Below are 21,062 nucleotides of genomic sequence, written 5' to 3'. Positions count from 1 at the left end.
GTTTAGGTATACACGCATGTGTGCTTAGTTGCTCAGTCGTGTCCGACTCTGCGACCCCACGGACTGTAGCCCACCAGGCTCCTCTGTCTATGGAATTTCCCGGCAAGAACACTGGACTGGGTTGCCACTTCCTCCTCCAGGGGATCTTCCCCACCCAGGGATTGAATCTGTGTCTCCTGCATTGGCAGGCAGATTCTTTACCACTGAGCCACCTGGGAAGTCCATTTCTTACTCACATCTGTGTAATACACACACCAATAAATTATATTCCAAATGCTTATGCATTTTTATAGTGATCATGCTACTTTATAACATGGTCTTGGAAAATATGCTTAAGTAGCTCACTCAATTTTCTTTCCTGATACTTTAAGGCAGATTTCAATTAAAATTACATGTTTGTATAAGCATTCTAAAATGGATATGCTGTTGATTCTTATAGACTTTAAATATACATTGATTTTAAATAAATCAATAAATTACAATCACTTTATTTGTGGTATTAATTCTTTTAAATTTATTAACATTGATACATAATTATAAAAATTTAAAAAATTCATATTCTTCTTAATCATCTCTTTACCCCCAACTTGACTACACTTTAGAAATAACTGACCTGTTATATGTCATATTTATCTATTTAATATTTTAGATTCAAGCTTCTATAATATTTAGGTTCAAGCTTCTATGAACCCACCTGACAGAATATCTAGTTTTATGAATTATGATCTAATTTTGTGATTTGTGTTCATATATGGAGAAGGCGATGGCACCCCACTCCAGTACTCTTGCCTGGAAAATCCATGGACGGAGGAGCCTGGTAGGCTGCAGTCCATGGGGTCGCTGAGTCGGACACGACTGAGCGACTTCCCTTTCACTTTTCACTTTCATGCATTGGAGAAGGAAATGGCAGCACACTCCAGTGTTCTTGCCTGGAGAATCCCAGGGACGGCGGAGCCTGGTGGGCTGCCATCTATGGGGTCGCACAGAGTCGGACATGACTGAAGCGACTTAGCAGCAGCAGCAGCACATGAGTGAAATAGAGAGGTAGCTACAGTTTCTTTAGATCATAACCTTGTTCCCAGAGCTGTTAAGTAACAACAACAGCAGAAGTCCGCCATTCATTTCACACTTTGGTCAGAGTTCTTCTCGAATGACAAAGAATACAAATTTTGGGTTTTGTGACTCAAATTAAAAATACAGAAAGCTTTCCCTTTTACCATTTTCCCCTTAGATTGTGATTTGTCCTTTAGACATCACAAAAGACATAATACTTGTAAGGAGAAGTTATTTCCATCTTTCTGCCATTGTCCGTACTTAAAATTTATGTTTAAGTGCATGAAAGAGAAAATGACCAATTGAGTTAGTAAAATATTACTTTTTCAAGACATCAGTGATGTGTTTGACATTATTTCTAAGCACGCAGTTACTCAAACCTACTTTATAGCAGGAAGTATATATGAATACTCAGAAAATTAGTTCATTACTTTAAAAAAATCAGCTTCTTTTGTTTCATATAATCCTACTTGGGTTTAATTGTGTATCAATGTTCAATGGCATTACCTTAAGATTTTCGTGACTGCGGTCTCCTTTTCTAGAAGATTCCTTGCCCTGATGCTGAAGACAGACTTGCGAAGCTGTAAAATTATGAGTGTGACTTTAGTTTCAGAAGGTAAAGGGGAAGCATATCAACAGATCATTACATACATGAAACAGCTACACTATTAAAACATTAGGCATGTATGTTCTTACTAAAGTATCATCATATGATTGATTCTATCATTTAATTTTAATTTCTACCCCTACTTTAATTGAACATAACTGCAAACAAGCTTTATCAGCCACATGTCACAGCTATGGGGGCAACACACTAGCTGTGCTCATTGGTAATAAAATGTCCTTACATCTGGCTTCCCGGATAGTTCAATGATAAAGAAACCCTCTGAAATGCAGGAGATGTGGGTTCAATCCCTGTGTCAGGAAGATCCCCTTGAGGAGGAAGGGGCAACTCACTTCAGTATGCTTGCTTGGAAAACTCCATAGACAGAGGAGCCCGGTGGGCTACAGCCACAGGATCTCAAGGAGTCAGACATGACTGAGCACTCCTTCCAACCACACGGGCTTTTCAGTTTTCAAAGAATTCAAGGTTGCAATGACTACTGGCCCCCTATCGCCATCTTTCAGTAAAATGTTCCCTAATCCACATCACGTCTGATTCAGGTTCCGGGCCTGTGACCCAATCCTAATCTGAATGATGAGTTTAGGAGCTTTTTTTTGCCTACAGACATAAAGACAAAAATGAGATGAACTTTAAAGGTTTCTTCCTTGTTGCAATGATGAAATTATTGCAGAGGGAAGGACGAGAAAAACAATCCTGGAGGTTGGCTACAAACTGGAAGACACACTCCCCAAACTCAGCTTCCTAGTTGCAAGAAGGTGATTGGTGACACGTATAGAGGAACCAGAGCGGGCGGGAAAGGGGTAGAGGCAGAGGACAGAAGCACAGCAGCCTGGAAAGATTCAGGAACAAGGAGGGGTAGTGCAGACTACAGACAGTGCTCAGACAAAGGCCTATTCATTTTGATCAACAGATTAGATTTACTGAGTCCTTAGTATGATTTTAGTGACTACTGGAGATAAAGAGTTCCTCAGAACCTGAGGTCTTGCTTACCAGACTCCAAAAGCCTAGTTATACAATAAGTCTTCTATATACAAATGAGTTCTGTTCTGAGAGTGCGTTTATAAGTCCAGTTTGTTCATAAGTCCACAAATTTGGACTATGTCCAAAGTCAAAGCTGTGGTTTTTCCAGTTGTCATGTATGCATGTGAGAGTTGGACCATAAAGAAGGCTGAGCACCAAAGAATTGATGCTTTTGAACTGTGGTGTTGGAGAAGACTCTTGAGAGTCCCTTGGATTGCAAGGAGACCAAACCAGTCAATCCTAAAGGAAATCAGTCCTGAATATTCATTGGAAGGACTGATGCTGAGGCTGAAGCTCCAGTCCTTTGGCCACCTGATGCAAAGATCCAACTCATTGGAAAAGACCCCGATTCTGAGAAAGATTGAAGGCAGGAGGAGAATAGGGTGACAGAGGATAAAGTGGCTGAATGGCATCACTGACTCAATGGACATGAGTTTGAGCAAGCTCTGGGAGATGGTGAAAGACAGGGAGGCCTGGCGTGCTGCAGTCCATGGGGTCACAAAGAGCTGGCTGTGACACATGAGATTATCAGAAAAAAGCAGGACACAGTAGTTACTAAAGTGTTAGGTGATATGCAGGAAAGATGTAGGAAAGATGAGAAGGGGTGGTAAGGTTCTGGGTGGGGGAGAGCTAGGCGTATCTGAAATAGTTAGCAAAGACTCGACTGAAGAAGTAGAAGTCGTACTAAGCCTGGAGGCTGGTTAAGATTTCTACAGGCAAAGGAAGCAGTGGGTAAAGGACTCAAGTTGGAAATGTGTGCACAGGGCAGATTAATTTGGTGCAAACTATCCGTTTAAGTGCTGAGTGAGGTGGTCCTTCCAGCAAGGCGAGTGGAGGAAATACTATAAGGCACAATGTGTTCCAAACAAAGTTGAGGGAAGACGATCAAGCAGGAGACTGAACAACTCTGTATTCAGAGAAAGACAGACCATCCAGGGTCTGCTGAACAAAAGATGAGTAACTTGAGGTACAAAGTCACAGGGCCCCAGGCTGCAGACAAAGCTAGAAACAGATGTGGTCATGTCAACCCGCACGGCCATATGGCCAGAGCTGGGGAAGAACTGGCCATCCCAGCACAAGTGATAACCTGCAGGACATGACCATAAGCAACAGAACTTTCCTATATCATGGCAGACCCGTCATGAAGGGAAGGACCATTGAACACACCGGCAGTTTCTCTCATGTGAGGACAGCCAGTATACTCATCTGTTCTCAATAATGAAAAATGGAGCTGGTTTCATTATTCACCAGAACTCTTGGGAGAATAAATTAACATATAGACAAGGAAACAAGAGTGGAAGTCATTTTGTTGAAAAATTACATTTTCAGGGTAACACACAAAAGCCTGCTTGCCGTGATCAAATCATAAAGCTTCCTTACATTTTATCCCCTCGACTGACAAGTGACTTTGGGCATTGATTTAACAGCACATCTCCTTAGGAACATTGAGTGGAGTCCCTTTGGAGGCAGCAGACTCAGTGGAAGGTGTTCACACAGTCACGAAAGGGCCCAGGCCGTGGAGGTCCTGAGGAGGCGAGTTTCAGGAGAGGACGGTGGACTCCACAACTCGCGTTTCATCTTCAAACAACAAAGACAGGCTGTGGCTGTGTCCTTCCCTTAGTGTAAGATGATGGTCTGAAGGCAATCACCCAGCTACAGGCCCTGTAACAGGGCAGCTGACACTTAACACAGTGCTCTTCATGTTGGGAGACATCTTCGCAGAAACTGGGGACAGTATCTGTTCTATTGTTTATAAAATTATTTCTGCACTGCCTGTAATTTCTAAAGAAAAGTGAAAGTGCTAGTCACTCAGTCGTGTCCGACTCTTTGTGACCCCATGGACTGTAGCCCGCCAGGCTCCTCAGTCCATGGGACTTTCCAGGCAAGCATACTGGAGTGGGTTGCCACTTCCTTCTCCAGGCAATCTTCCCAACCCAGGGGTCGAACCCGGGTCTCTGCATTGCAGGCAGATTCTTTACTCAGATTCTGAGTCACCAGGGAAGCCCAAAGATTTCTAAATGATTTCTAAAGAGCCTCCAAATCTCCTTTGTCCTAACCTTGAACTGAACAAAACAGAATTATTTTTTTTTTATTGGAGTACAGTTGCTTTACAATGTTGTGTTAGTTTCTGCTGTACAGCAAAGTAAATCAGCTGTATGTATACATATATCCCCTCTTCCTTGGATTTCTTTCCCATTTAGGTCAACACAGGGCATGGAGTGGAGTTCCCTGGGCTATACAGTAGGTCCTTATTACTTATCTATTCTATACATAAAAGTGTCAGAATACATTTCTAATTCATACCAAGGAGTCCCTGAACACTGATTTTATAACTAACAGCAGAATAAACCAGAAGAATAAATACTGTAATAGAATAACTTCAATTCAACTTTGGGAGATTCTTGACAGAAGAAAGATACCTAGATCTTCTATAGATACAGATGTAGAGAATTACATAGATCTATGTAGGTATCTATATCTGTTAGCCTTGACATGTATTTAGAAACTGTTTTTTCTTTCTGCAAATAAAGAAGGCCTATATAGGGATGATCTAGTTATTTGATTTCTTTATTAAAGCCTTGCACAGTTCTTTCAGCCAAGGACAGGCTCTAAGCATCAGGAACTCAGAGCCACGCTGCTCTGCAGTGCCCTCTTCTGGCTGCAGAAGATACTGACAGGCACCTGAAATAATGAAAACCAGCCTAGTGTTTTTGGAGTAATGCTTGTCTGCAGTATGTTTTTTAGAGGGTCTCTCAGGAAAGGCTCATGGGCACAATATTACTTACATCATACATTACTTACATTCTTACATCTTGAAAGTCAGTTTTCTTAGTTATTAAAAGACCTAGATCACATACACTCTCTCTGAGCATCCTATATGTCACTCTATTTTCTTCTGACACAAAGCATTGCTACCGAAAAGGCTGATGGGAATCTAAATGTTCTTTTCTTTTTAAATCACTTGTTTACTTGGAGCTAGATTTTTTTTTTTAAGATCCTGTAATTTTTCCGGAATAGGTCTTGTTTTTGGATAAATGATGTATGCTTTCAACACATACTTTCAAATCTTTGTGTATTTCAGAAAATGTGAGTACTTCTTCTATTCTGCTGCTTTGGCTTTCCTCTTTTGGGACTCCTAAAATACAGAAGCAGGACATGTTTTACTTTCTTCAGTCTGGCATTTTCTTTTAAATCATTTCAATCTCTTCATTTTTTCCTGATTTCTTACAATTGCCACTCCTTCACTTTCTTTTTCTCTTAAAGCATCAACTGATGTATGCAATCAGGTCATGTTCCTTCTAATTTAGTATTCATTGCTTTTATTTACAGGTCTTTCCTGAGTCCTAGCACCTTACGTATGAAGTTTTCTAATTCTTACTTAGGTTTCTCTCCTAACCTTATGTGATATGTAACATCTTTTCACTTATTTTACAATAGTTAGCACAGTGTAAGCTCATTTTGAGTGTCTTTATGGCAGCTTTCGTGGTCCACAGGACAGACTTCTCTTCCTTATAATCTTATACTTGTAACTTTTAACTTGTAATCTTTTACTTGTAACTTTTTTATGGAACTTGACTTTGATGATTTTTGGTTGCTCATTTTCAGGCAAAACTTGTTTTCCTATATTTCCAATATTTCTCTCCTAATTTCAGGGCTTCCTCTTCTGTGTGTAAATAGGGATAAAACGAGGCAGCTTTATTTCTGGGATTTCCTGGTTGTTTCCACTCCCTCCTGCCAGCACCAACTTTTTCTGGGTCTGCATTCTCCTTGACCACTCTTGTTATTTTTGAGCCCACTCCTGGATGTTTTCCTTCAGTGTGGAAGGAAGAGGGTATCTGCCTGTTCCCAGAAGCACCTGATGCCCTGTAACTAACCTTGGCTTCCTCCCTACAGACACCAATATCTCGCGTTACTAACTGAATGTTTGTGTCTCCCAAATTCTTACGCTGAAGTCCTCACCCCAGTGTGACGCTATTAGAAGAGAAGCCTTTGGAAGGCAATTAGGTTTAGATTAGGTCATGAAGATAGAGCACCTAAGAGGGGATGAGTGTCCTTATGAGACCAGGAAAAGATGTCCTTCACTCTTCTACTAGGCGAAGACACAGCAAGAAAGCAAACACCCGTGACTCAGGAAAAGGAGCAAACGCTGACTTTGCCGACACCTTGATCTTGGTCTTCCCAGCCTCTAGAGCTGTGAGAAATAAATGTTTGCTGTTTAAGCCCCCCAGTTTGTGGTATTTTGTTATAGCAGCTCAAACAGACTAAGGCACCATTCAAAACATGTGGCTCTCAGTTTGTGAACCTGCTTTTACCTAGAGTTCGTGGCTTACCTTGGTTTGTTGTAAATATTGTTTATAGACTTTTGGTGTATTATATAGGCATTCTGTTTATTTTCATGTGGGAATTATAGGAGATTAAGAAACTATGCCAATGTCTCTGTCATTTTCCCAGAAGGCTCCTTAATTTTCTCTTGTTGAATTTTGCAGATTTATCACTTCTATTAGTCTTTTTAAAGAACACAGTTCTATTGACACTTTTATTGATTCTTTTTCTCCTTTTCAATTAGTGTCTGCCTTTAGCTTTATTATCTCTCCCCTGCTGCCTTACTGTGTTGCGGGTTGATTCTTTTCTAAACACTTGAGTTAAATACTTGGAAGGTTAATGTCGGCACTTATTCCTTTACTTACTTTATTCAAGGCCATGATTTTTCCTCTAAAAATGCCTTTAGTTACTTCTCACAAGTTTGATATATACAACATGCATTATTTTTCAGTTCTATAAGCTTTTTTTTCCATTGTGGTTTCCTCCATACTCCCTCAGTTATTTGGAAGTGGTTTTAAAATTTCTAAATGTGTGCGTGTTTTTTTTTTTTTTGTAGTCGTTATTTAGTTTCTAACTTTATTATATGTTGGTCAATGATGCCTAACATACTGATTTGGTTTCTCTTCAGAATTCCTTCACAGTGTAGTAAATGGTCATGTTCTGCAAATCATTCATGTGTTCTTGAATCAGAATGCACATTCTTTAGTCACTGAATGAAGAATTGTATAAATGGTCATAACATGAAACTGGTAAACTGTATATTTCAAATCCATCAAATCCTTATTCATTTCTTCGGCTCTTTGATCATGTGGTGAGGTACTATATAACATATTTTAAACTTCATCTTCAAATTAATCCTCATAGGTAGGTATTATTATCTCTCTTTCTCTATCTCTCTCTTTTTTTTTTTTAACAGATGAGAGATTTGAGGTTCACAGAAATTAGGTTCTCTAAGGTTACTCAGATAAAAGATTGCAGAATTATGAATAGAGTTCTGGATTGGACAGTTTTTTACTATATCATGATGTCTATGCAAAATATCATTATTTTAAAAGTATTTAAAAAGCAGTATTAAATAAAAGAAAAATTAAAAAGCATTTTGAAAACTCTACTGTAATAAAACATTGTTTGCTTGAGTTGAAAGATTTCGTTTACACGTACAACATGCTCTTAACTTGTCCCAACGCCTAATGCAAAATCTTAACGAGCCAAATTTTTCCTTTGTTCTATGTAAGCATAATTGATCTTTCAGAATAACAACCATGAAGCATTAAAAGAGATCAATGACCTTTCTAACCCATTAGAGTCAGGATGGTTTACCGGATTTATATTTCACATTTACTGAATCTTAAAATCAGGGATCCGTCACAACTTTTAGCTAATTGGAACATTAATTCAATTTATTTAATCAACTGGAAGTAAACACAGGCCTATCAGGGAATATTAGATTCCTTTGGGGTGCTCCTTGCTTATATCTGAAGAACCATCTTCCACTGTAGTACCCTTCAAAATGGAGCCACTCATATTTATTTGAGAAAGAAACCCACAAATATTATAACATTCAACTAACTTTTCAGTTTTGGAGTTGTCAACAATACATTTCTGTTGCTAAGTGGGAAAAAGTTTGAGAGGCCTTAGTTTTCTTTTCTCACTTTGAAAATGTTGACAGATTGATATTAAGTGGGAAAGCATTTATAAAAACACATCCATTAGCCCCAAACCATGGTCCAATGAGCAAGCCTTGATGAATGTCATTTTGTGGGAAGAGTGTAGTATAATTATTGTAATGAACCACTTTATTGAACAAGTCTCCTACATAAAATATAGTAATTGGAAATAAGCAATTACTTAAAATTATAAGGTTGAAGGTGGTATCTCATTTATCTGTATTTGAATTTTTCATGCACCTGTGAACTGAAAATTAATCCCAAAGTGCATATGACAGATCCTGTGCACGGCAAGATGTTTCTTTCCATAAAATAAACTTTTTTGTAGAATCGACATTATGCTTAGAAAGGAAAAAATAAAATTAAATGTGACTAGTGTCAGTGGTAGCAATGTTAAAAGAGACCTATTATAATGTATATAAAGGTGAATATCATAGTACTAGCAATCAGGAAGGTTTGAAAAATGTCTTAAATGTGACTTTTGTAAAAAGGAGGCTTTAGATGATGGATCAAGATTTCTGATCTTAAGTTATTTCAATAATGTAAATTCTGAATCTCAAGAAAACAACAGGCATGAAAGTTAGAATATACACATAGATGTATGTGGACAGAATTGGGCTTCCCTGGTGGCTCAGTGGTGAAGAATTCAGCCGGTAATGCTGGGGACTTGGGTTTGATCCCTGGGTTGGGAAGATCCCCTGGAGAAAGAAATGGCAACCCCCTCCAGCATTCTTGCCTGGAGAATTCCATGGACAGAGGAGTCTGGTGGGCTACAGTCTATAGGTTCGCAAAGAGTTGAACACGACTGAAGTGACTTAGCACACCTGCATGCACAATATATAGTGCTAACTAGTAATAAAACACGGAGAAGGCAATGGCACCCCACTCCAGTACTCTTGCCTGGAAAATCCCATGGATGGGGCAGCCTGGTGGGCTGCAGTCCATGGGGTCGCTAAGAGTCGGACACAACTGAGCGACTTCACTTTCACTTTTCACTTTCCTGCATTGGAGAAGGAAATGGCAACCCACTCCAGTGTTCTTGCCTGGAGAATCCCAGGGACCGGGGAGCCTGGTGGGCTGCTGTCTCTGGGGTCGCACAGAGTCAGACACAACTGAAGCGACTTAGCAGCAGCAGCAGTAATAAAACACAGTATATGCTGGGTAGATTTAGATTATATAGGTAAAAGCAAAATGATTTCATGGCTATTTTATATGTATATATATATATATGTATATGAACTCCGGGAGTTGGTGATGGACAGGGAGGCCTGGCGTGCTGCGATTCATAGGGTCGCAAAGAGTCGTACACGACTGAGCGACTGAACTGAACTGATGCACACACTCATATAAACAGAAAGACAAAGACTGAAAACCTGTAGAGATTTAAAAAGATGAGTGGATTTATGATTCTGGGAGAAAATGCCAGATGCTTTTACCCAAACAGCTGTTTGTGAATTTAAAACCCACGGCACTCTGATAGTACAAGGAACAGCCCTTGGTCTCCTCTTACAATTCAACTGTATTTGAACTTCAGAGCCAAAGAACAAGAACGTCAGCAGGAGCACCAACTATAACACATTGAGACTTCAAGGAAAATAAAATTTGTAAGGACAACGGTACTCAAAAGGGAAGAATATTTTAAAAGTACAGCAAAATGTAGATTTCAAAGGTAGGTTTAGTTTCAGTGTCAACTCTCTCAAACCTGTTGTGGAGACTGTACTGAAAACACTTGATCAAAATCTTTCTATATTATGTATAATATAGATTGATGAACTTTTTAAAAAGTTTTTTATTTATTTACTGACCTTTAGTTGGAGCATGTGGGATCTCACCTCCTGACCAGGGATCAGACCCGGGCCCCCTGCATTGGGGGTGCAGGCTTAGTCACTGCACCACCAGGGAAGTCCTTTTAGGCTGATTTACATTTGATCCCAAATAAATATGCAGGAAGGGCTTCCAAGGTGGCTGAGTGGTAAAGAATCTGCCTGCCAAAGCAGGAGACGCAGGTTTGATCATGGGTCAGGAAGATCCCCTGAGAAGGAAATGGCAACCCACTCCAGTATTCTTGCCAGAGAAATCCCATGGACAAGGGAGAGTGGTGGACTACAGTCCACGGGGTCTCAAAGACTTGGCCACGACCGACTGACTAATGCACACACAGGTGGATTACGGTCCATGGGCTTGCAAAAGAGTCTGACACGACTTAGCGACAACACAACAAGGAATGCAAACAAATCACATGTAATTCCAAACCAAACGTGATCACACAATTATTCTGCAAAAAAAGAAAATCAATGATAGGGAATCCCTACTCTCATGTTAGCTGAAAGCAGGAACATGTGTTTTTGGTCCAGGAGGACTGAGCACACTGCATATAAAAGTCCCTAAGAAATAACTGTCAAGTAAATATCATGCATACAAATGCAACTGCATTTTAATTTGAGTTCAAAAACGCACTGCAAAGATCAATAAAAATGGGGAAAAAAGTTTCCATTTAATTGGTGCATTTTTTTGTTTTGTTTCCTTTCCATTACTATTGTGAATACGTGGGCAATCAATTATCTACTAAAGCCTTCATATGCTACAGAGAGAACTGGCAGGGTTTTCATATTGGCTTTGATGAACACGCTTCTTCCCTCCCCGGGACCACACTACTTTGTATCTTTGTGATAAGGCCCCTGGTTAGTGGTAGCATCATGCTCTGTCCCAGTCTTCTCCCAGAGAGATGTTTGAATGGCACTACAGAGTTGCTAAGCTATTATTTTAGAAAATTCTTTCAGAGTAAAAGCCGGAAAGATGAAAACAGGCTATTCTCTCTTTTTTTAAAGTGAGTTAACGTTCACCGTGGAAATTATAGATCAGGCCGAGTATGTGCGGAGTTACTGGAACAAATCATTGAACGCTCTATAATCATGTAGAAAATTATAAAATGCAGGATGGCAATCAACCAGTCTTTGTGAACAGTAAACCTTTCCAGAACAACCAAATTTACTTCTCGAGAGGCAAAGGCACTGGGTAGGCAATGCGGGTAGCAAATGAAATATCATAAAAAATCAGACTTAAAAAAAATCAGATTCATGGACAATGAGAAAAATAAATCAGTAACTAATATCTTGTGCTAACTAGATTGCTGCCTCTTAAGGTTAATTTAAGTAAAAGTAAATTTTCTTGGTTGATGATTGTAAGTGCACTTGCTGAATCTGACTTCATGACATGGTTTAATTACAGTAACTTTTTTCTCTTGTTTCTTTTTAGGCCACTCTGTGTGGCTTGTGAGAGCTTAGTTCCCCAACCAGGGATGGAACCTGGGCCCTAGCAATGCCAGCACTGAGTTCTAACCAGTGGATCACCAAGGAATTCCCTAAAGTAGCCTTTCTTATCCAATGTGATAGGCATATCATATACTATGCCAGGTATGATGCTAAGCCTTTAACATATAATTATTTAATTCTTGTAACAAACCTTAAAAATAACAACAATCTCTGTTTTATAGATAAAAGTTGTCACCTACATCACATAATCAGTATTACTGGTCTTAATGACTGTTCTATTTTGCTTCTCACCATCAGTTACAATCAGCAGATATACTATCCATTATCTTTTCAAATACTTCCTTCTGCCTGGAGCACCTCAATCTTCCTTCTCTGGTAGGAAGGATTATATACCTTCATCCTGGAAAAGGACACGGCAACCCACTCCAGTATTCTTGCCTAGAGAACCCTGTGGAGAGAGGAGCCTGCGTCTATGGGTTCGCAGAGTAGGACACGACTGAAGCGACTTAGCATACATGCACGCATTGGAGAAGGAAATGGCAACCCACTCCAGTATTCTTGCCTGGAGAATCCCAGGGACAGAGCAGCCTGGTGCGCTGCCGTATGGGGTTGCACAGAGTCAGACATGACTGAGGCGACTTAGCAGCAGCAGCAGCATACCTTCATCCATTCACACGTGTTTCTCCCCATTAGACTAAAAGATTCTAAAGGGCATAGTTCAAGGGCGTAGTTCACATCCCTCTCCCTGTTGAATTCCCATAGCCCATAGGAGTGCCATACGAGTAACAGGTTTTCCATAAATGCTTGTTGAAAGACTGAGTGAATCTTGAAGACTTATGGAAATGAAAATGGTAAACGAAATACAGTAATTACTTTTTTTCACTTTCCTCCCCATTTGTACATGTGTTAGCTATTGATTACGAAGGCTTATTGTGGAAATTTCTATGCATTTAGCAGAAGACAGCAGACGTTATCTGCTGTTGGAGAAATAAATCCTCGCTGTCTTTATCACACGGGTTCCAGTGACTGTTCTGGGAAGTGCAGAGCCACAAGGTGACCGGGACAGCCCTCATCTCTCCGTCTGTCGTATGCTGATGTGACTCTGGGATGTGCCCTCGTGTTCCCCAGACACGAGGTTCTGACCCCAGAAGAGGCGCCCCAGCAGAGGCTGAAGTCAGAAAGATCAGAGAGGCCCATCAAAGACAGTATCTCAGATCCAGCCCTGGTGGAGACCTTGACTTTGATGAGATGATTCACTTCTGAGCACTGAGCGGGTTGCTCTTACTAACAGGTCTCCCCGAAAGCCAAGTTCACGTCTCAGTTTATTGCTATTATTATTAACAAACACTCTACTTAGGAAATAGAGGGTTTAATTTCAATAATTTGTTGTTGTTCAGTCAGTAAGTTGTGTCCAACTCTTTATGACCCCATGGACTGCATCACACCAGGCTTCCCTCTCCTTCTCTATCTCCTGAAGTTTGCTCAGATTTATGTCCATTGAGTTGGTAATGCTATCTAATTATCTCATCCTCTGTCGTCCCCTTCTCCTCCTGCCTTCAATCTTTTCCCAGCATCAAGGTCTTTCCCAACTAATCAGCCATTCCCATCAGGTGGCCTAAGTATTGGAGCTTCAGCATCTGTCTTGCCAATGAATATTCAGGGTTGATTTCCTTAGAATTTCAATAATACAGAGGGGAAAAATGAGTAGAAAACTGCTACCTGATTTTCTACTGCTTGCAAACTAGAAAGAATCCTTCAAGATCTGCAGGTTTATCCTTTAATTAGGAAGAAAGGGAACCCCTTGAAGATTCCCATGGGGGTGTAGGGGAAAGGGAAGGGTAAGAGATGTGGGGATTGGCACTTGGGAACCCATTTCTATGGGGTTCAGAAGGACATTCACCCCAAGGGAAAAGTGGGACCATACTGATGTCTTTTTCCTTTAGGATTTGATTAAGCCACACAACATTTAAAGCCATCACACATTTAAAGATGTTAGATTTTTGTTTGCTCGTTGCTTATGGAGAAGGACAGGTATTTTTAAATGAGGTGATAAAGGTAATCAAACAAGGCTATTTTAAAAAACATGGTCTCTGCAAAGTGAGGTTGCCATGGGAATTTCTTACAGTTGTTCAAAGCCAGGGTAATTACTTGAGAAAATCTTGCTTAACATGTGCTTTTGCTTTCTTGCACTGTCTAATCAAACACAAACCCACCCTCACCCCTCCTGGCTTTTGTTGTCAGGTCTTCCCCTTAACTTGTGATTTCTAGGTTCCTGGGGACTCAGTGTTCTTCTTTGGCAAGAAAAAAGGAAGCTGCTCTAGTGCAGAGGGAGTCAGAAGTTTCTCCTGACAGGTAATTGTTAGGAGAAAAGTTTTATTATTACTCTACTGTTCCTTGGTTCACCGTATGAGAATCACTGAAAGCCAGCCTCTCATTTTCTCCTGATTTCTTACTTGTTTTGGGGAAAACAACCTGGGAGAGTTTCTTCACACAGAGCCAAGGGCCTTGCTCTCCACTGGACACTGACCGATGTTTCCAAAGGCAGCTGGAATGTAATAGAAATTTACAAGCGCTTGCTGAGAAACGCTCTGTTCAGGAATTTTGCTGTGTGTATATTTTTGTTTTTAAGTGGCTTTTAGAGGTTTCTTAAGAAAACTGAAAAAGGTTTGCCATATTTAAAAAAACAGATACCAAGGACTTCCCTGGTGTTCCAGTGATTAAGAGTCTGTGCTTCCAATGCAGGGCACGCAGGTTCGATCCCTGGCAGGGGAACTAAGATCATAGAAGCTGCAAAGTACAGCCAAAAGACAAACAAAAAACCCTAAAAATACAGATTCCAGACTACTTTCTCCTTGATTTCTAAATACTTCCCTTAATTTGTTATCACTGCAATTCATTAAGTGGGATTTTCTCTCTTGGGCTTCCCTGGCCCAAAGCCCTCAAGGATGACAGATCCTAAGTATTTATGAAGAGCACCAGGAACGTGAGCTGGAAACAGCGAGTCTTCAAAGAATTAAGTCTGCTTTCCTAGAAGCCTAAGGAAAGTCAAAGCTTTGAGAATGGGTGGCCACCCAGGGAAGTCTTTTTTTCTTCTGTCACAACAGCATAGCCAGCTACCGCTGAGATGAACAGATGAACTATGGTTCCTATGTGCCCCTTTCCAGATGTTGAAGGCTGTGAAAAGATGAATGACATTGTTCTAACTGTAGTTTATCTACATTTGGCCAATGAGGGATGAAGGGCAACTTAAGCACCGCTGATGGTTTTCCGTGTATAAGACCATGTACTGTGTGAATCAACCGAACTTCTAGATGGGGACCGCCTGCAGTCTCCCAAAGGTTCCAGTCCCTTTAGAGCTGAGGGACTTGGATCCCCTGAGGATCAGGCTCTTTGCTAGTTCATTATATATTAGGGGATTATGAGAGGACTCAGGTTACAGAATAAGGCTATAATTATTTTCTTACTTGTAAGATAGTTAAAAGTAACAGTTAAGCAAGAATATAAAAAGAAGCCACAACACATAAGGACATTAAACAGATCAGAGATGGCATTTGAAATTCCTCGACCTAACCCAAGGTGGAGATCACCAGGGAGGCAGGGATGATGATGAACTCACAGATGTTTCAAATTCCCTTCAGATGCCCCTTCTCCCTCCACCCTCCAGCCTACCCCTACATTGATCTTTCATTTTTTCTCACCTATTTCGAAATAGTCTGTTCAGGAAACGTGAGAGACATCATGTTTGCTTGTAGACAGAAAATACATTTTCAGAGAATAAGAGTTCAATTTTGTGTTGATATTTCCAATGGATATCATTAGTAGGGATTTAAAAATATGCAAGCTGTGGATTTGTCAAGTTTGGCATTTAATTATATCAGCTTTCAGCATCCTCCCTGGAAAGGGCAGGTTATAACCATAGCCCAGACTGGGGCTTCACAGCACATTCTCTGGCTTAAAGTCCACTTCCGAAATAAATTTAGAAAATAAGGCAATCTGTGTTTTTGTATGTAAAGTGCAATTTTAGACCGATCAGCTGAAACCAGGCCATTATCCTTTCACTGGCTTATCCATCAACATAGAAATGTTTCTGCTTCTATGCCATGTACACAATATTGAGTAAACATAACTATGGGGAAAGAGACATGACAAGTTTAATAAGAACTTTTTAAAAAAGAGTATAAGTCTTTGTGTATGTGCGTGCAAAGTCACTTCAGTCATGTCCGACTCTTTGCAACCCCGTGTACATAGTCTGCCAGGCTCCTCTGTCCATGGATTCTCCAGGCAAGAATACTGGAGTGGGTTGCCATGCCTTCCTCCAGGGGATCTTCCTAACCCAGGGATTGAACCTGTATCTCTTTTCGTCTCCTGTATTTGCAGGCGGGTTCTTTACCACTAGTACCACCTGGGAAGCCTGGAGAAGAAACACACTACAAAATAAATGAACATGAGCATCATGTGTGTGTGAGTCGCTCAGACGTGTCTGACTCTTTGTGACCCCATGGACTGTAGCCCGCCAAGCTCCTCTGTTCATGGGATTCTCCAGGCAAGAATACCAGAGTGGGTTGCCATTCCTTTCTCCAGGGGATCTTCCTGGCCCAGGGACTGAAGCCAGGTCTCCTGCACTGCAGGCAGATTCTTTACTGTCTGAGCCACCAGGGGAGCCCCATCATCATCATCATTGAGAATAAATTCACTAAACTACAGCAGAGAATGGGGGAACTGGGGGACTGATAAAGGGCAGAAGTTTGTTTCATTCTGGGAGGGGATGGGAGAAAAGGAGAAGACAAATAAGTAAACATCCTCTGAAGTGTAACCTTTGGAGAATGGGGAGAAACAGAATCTTGGAGTGTGAAGGAACTGGTATTTTATGTCCATATATTAATAGAGAAATATAAACCGTAAGTCCCCTATAAATGAACCTTCAGGTTGAGAACGTTAGAAGATTCCAGCACGTGTTTCATCAGCATCGGGCATGAGTGTCATGCAGCTCACATCACATCCCACTCTGTCTCCCATCCCTGATGACCTCCAGCTGTACCATCTCCCACCCTTCTCCTTCCTCCAGTCAGGAGCTCTTCCTGCCTGTGTGCTCGATGCCAGCCCCTGTGTGCCAGCTGCTCTATGCGCTACTGTACTTTTCAAGGTGCTGACGGTAAGATTAAAAGCGTTTTTTTGTGTGTGTGTGTTTGTTTCTTATGTATTGTGTGTGACGTGTCATAAAGCTATTATAATACAGTACAATACAGCCGACTGTGTTAGTTGGGCGCCAAGGCTAATTTTGTTGGCTTAAGAACAAACCAGACCTTTGAGTGCACTCTTGGAACAGAACTTGTTCGTATGTAGACTGGAAGACGCACAAGCTGGAATCAAGATTGCTGGGAGAAATGTCAATAACCTCAGATATGCAGATGACACCACCCTTATGGCGGAAAGTGAAGAGGAACTAAAAAGCCTCTTGATGAAAGAGGAGAGTGAAACAGTTGGCTTAAAGCTCAACATTCAGAAAACTAAGATCACGGCATCTGGTCCCATCACTTCATGGCAGATAGATGGGGAAACAGTGGAAACAGTGTCAGACTTTATTTTTTTGGGCTCCAAAATCATTGCAGATGGTGATGGCAGCCATGAAATTAAAAGATGCTTACTCCTTGGAAGCAAAATCATGACCAACCTAGATAGCATATTGAAAAGCAGAGATATTATCTTGCCAACAAAGGTCTGTCTAGTCAAGGCTTGGTTTTTTCAGTGGTCATGTATGGATGTGAGAGTTGGACTGTGAAGAAAGCTGAGCGCCAAAGAATGGATGCTTTTGAAGTGTGGTGTTGGAGAAGACTCTTGAGAGTCCCTTGGACTGCAAGGAGATCCAACCATTCCATCCTAAAGGAGGTCAGTCCTGGGTGTTCATTGGAAGGACTGATTCTGAAGCTGAAACTCCAATACTTTGGCTAATTGTTGAATACTTCGGTGAATAGTTGACTAATTGGAAAAGATCCTGATGCTGGGAGGGATTGGGGGCAGGAGGAAAGGGGACAACAGAGGATGAGATGGCTGGATGGCGTCACTGACTCAATGGACGAGAGTCTGAGTGAACTCCGGGAGTTGGTGATGGACAGGGAGGCCTGGTGTGCTGCAATTCATGGGGTCGCAAAGGGTCAGACACGACTGAGCGACTGAACTGAACTGAACTGGACTGAGAGGACTTACTCTATTTGATGATAAGCCGCAGAAAAATGGTGGCAACAATTTAAAGGTTTAAAAGAGAAGCTAGGAGTTCCAAAAGAGAAATACGTGCAATTAGATGCTTTTGCAAACAATCACAAACTCTGTGATCCATCTTTCATTTTCCAACTGTGGAATTTGGGGAAAAATTCCCTATCTATTTTTCAAATGATAAGTGAAAGTCACTCAGTTGTGTCCAACTCTTTGCAATCCCATGGGCCATAGTCCACCAGGCTTCTCTGTCCATGGGATTTTCCAGGCAAGAATACTGGAGTGGGTTGCCGTTCCCTTCTCCAAGGGATCTTCCTGACCCAGCGATCGAACCCAGGTCTCCTGCATTGCAGGCAGACTCTTTACCACCTGATCCACCAGGGAAACCCAAGTGATAAAGACATAGGTAAATCAGAACATGAATAAGATAATGTGCCAAGAGATCATACCTGCCACAGGCCTTAGTAAACTCAATAAAGGTGGTTATTGGGACTAATTTTAGAGAAGCTTGCTCTGGTTAGTCTCCTTGGTATAATAACTGGAATAAGTATGGTCTCTTGCAGAAAACAATGTACAGGCCACCGTTAAACCTGGGCTGAACTTGAGAGCTCAGAGCCCTTCCTTCTGCACATGAAAAACTGCAGGTTTGGGGAGACTGTCAACCTCCCAGAAGTCACCCAGCTGTCACACGTCATGGCTCAAAAGCTGACTTGTAGAAATGCGAATTTTAAATTCCCAAATTTACAAATGTTAGGTTTAATGATCTCTTCAAAAGCTAAAATTATTTTCTTCATTATTCTCCTGAGACATTGGGGTTTCAGCACCCAGTTCTGTGCCATGGTTCTTTTCTCTAATGCCCCCCATCCCTCGTTTGCTCAGTCGCCTCTGACTCTTTGCAACCTCCTAGACTGTAGCCCGCCAGGCTCCTTTGTCCATGGAATTTACTAGGCAAGAATACTGGAGTGGGTTGCCATTTCTTCCTCCAGAGCACCTTCCCTACTCAGGGAGCGAACTGGTGTGCCTTACATCCCCTGCCTTGACAGGCAGATTCTGAGCCGCCTGGGAAGCCCTTTCCTCTAACAAAGGCTTAAGGAAAAATCTGGTTGTTTGAGACAGTGGTTCTTACTTTTTGGTCAATGTATTTGTTGTCCTCAATCGCAGACCGTTTGGAGTGATCGCAGGATGAGGAAGACGTGGACGGAAGGCTTCGTAAGAGGCAGCAGGTGTCCTGTTGCTGGCGATCAATAAACTGCTTCATGAAACTTTCCCTTTGCAAAAGAAGCACACATACATCAAGCATTATTAACGACATGGAGCAAGGGCTGGGATGGCATTTTGCAAGGATGCACTTGCCTGAGCCAAGTTAAAGCAGTGACAAAAGTTCATAGAAAATAAGACATGTTCATAGACAAGTTCATAGAAAATAAGACCAAGAGGTGTCTAGATTTAATTGAAAATATTATTTGCAAAGTGTTTAATTTAGAGAGAAATTCCTGCATCTTCAGTCATTCCTGTTTTTAAAAAGTCATGTCCCTAAAATTACTTTTATGCAACAATATTCAGTAATTAATGGTATCTTTTGAACCTTATTGTGGTAATAAGATCTTAGTTCATCTCTCTGAATTTTCACTTATCCTAAGAATCCTTGAGAGATAATTTTACACTTGAAGACTCAAAATAACTCAAATGAAACTTCATCTGATCTCCAAAGCATGGGGAGAATTCAAATAACATCTTTTCAAAATAACTGCTAATCTTGAATCTAATTTATGACTCTTTTATATACTTTGTATTTTCAGGTTTTAAATTTTGTTTTTTTTTTTTTAAATCAGAAGTGATTTGAATTTTAAATTTATGGCATGACCTTCAGTCTCATACTTTTATAACCTTCCCATACAGTTTTTTTAAAAGTAGTTACATAAAAATGTCATATCTGACATTATTCTAGTTATATTTGTAATTTTTGAGCTAGAACTGGAAGACTTTCCTTTAAACATTAAAAATAAGCGTTTTAAAGCATCTGCAGTATAAGTGTTTAACTTGACGGCAAAGGTGGTATAAAATCTTATTAGTATGGGTTTAAAATGCCATGGTTCCTCTTTTAAAAAAACTGGGAGACAAAGTACATTGTACCCAGACACGGCATTCCAAACGAATGCTGTCAACAGTCGCCCAGAAACCTGGCCGGTGGTCATTTCTCCATTTAGTGGAACTCAGAAGGGTCTCACAGGCAATTTTATCCTGACATGGTTGACGGTCAGAGGCCAGTGTCTGCCTACACACCATCTTTGCAAGTTGGACCACCGGCACCAGTTCCCTGGGACATCAAATTCCCGAGAAGCGGTCTCAGGGAGAAGCAGGGGCTGGTCGGCAGTCTTCCTGCCCGGGCTAACACAGGTGACTCTGCTGTGGATGCATTGTTTAAAGGGATCAATGATGTTTAAGAAAGGAAGACAGAGTAGTAGCATGGATAAAAACTTAGAAAGAAGCCACGCCCACACGAGTTTGAAAGGGATGAATCAGACTTAAGATGAATGCTTTACAGTGTATTTGAGATAGACAAGGAAGGAAATACTTTAATACCTGATTTTAGGAACTGTAAAATCTGAAGGAAGCTTTGAGATCTTCACCATTTGCGGTCTGTTCGGAAATTTTTCAAAGATGCGAAGTCGCAAAGGGAGCTTTTCTTTGGTGTCTGCGTTTGCTTCACTTTGCTTTAACTAAGGAAAAAATAAGAGGAAGGGGGGGAATCTCTATGTCACAGTCTATCAGAATATTTGAATCAAAGGAACAATGAGTTATTACATGAAGAAACAGCAGGTGGCAGTAAAGCCCCATCAAGTATTCAAAGTCTGAGCACTGAGAAAACAAAAACTGAACCAAAACTAAATC

The 21,062-nt window shown here is 40.9% G+C and overlaps 1 protein-coding gene across 6 annotated transcripts in view; it reads right to left on the bottom strand.

Moving 5' to 3' along the window:
• The window catches only part of NALCN (sodium leak channel, non-selective), a 303,051-nt gene that overhangs the window by 74,604 nt on the left and 207,385 nt on the right, over positions 1-21,062 (bottom strand). For all 6 annotated transcript variants that reach the window (XM_045162542.1, XM_045162541.1, XM_045162544.1 and 3 more), the window contains 3 exons: positions 20,754-20,890; positions 19,297-19,438; positions 1,561-1,634 (listed from right to left, as the gene is read on the bottom strand). In XM_045162542.1, the coding sequence (XP_045018477.1) occupies positions 1,561-1,634; positions 19,297-19,438; positions 20,754-20,890 (353 nt within the window). The remainder of the gene's footprint in view (positions 1-1,560; positions 1,635-19,296; positions 19,439-20,753; positions 20,891-21,062) is intronic.

The sequence above is a fragment of the Bubalus bubalis genome, chromosome 13 (assembly GCF_019923935.1).
Source record: "Bubalus bubalis isolate 160015118507 breed Murrah chromosome 13, NDDB_SH_1, whole genome shotgun sequence".
Lineage (NCBI taxonomy): Eukaryota > Metazoa > Chordata > Mammalia > Artiodactyla > Bovidae > Bubalus > Bubalus bubalis.
The sequence above is the reverse complement of the archived record's forward strand: the minus strand, read 5'-3'. Positions and strand labels throughout refer to the sequence as shown.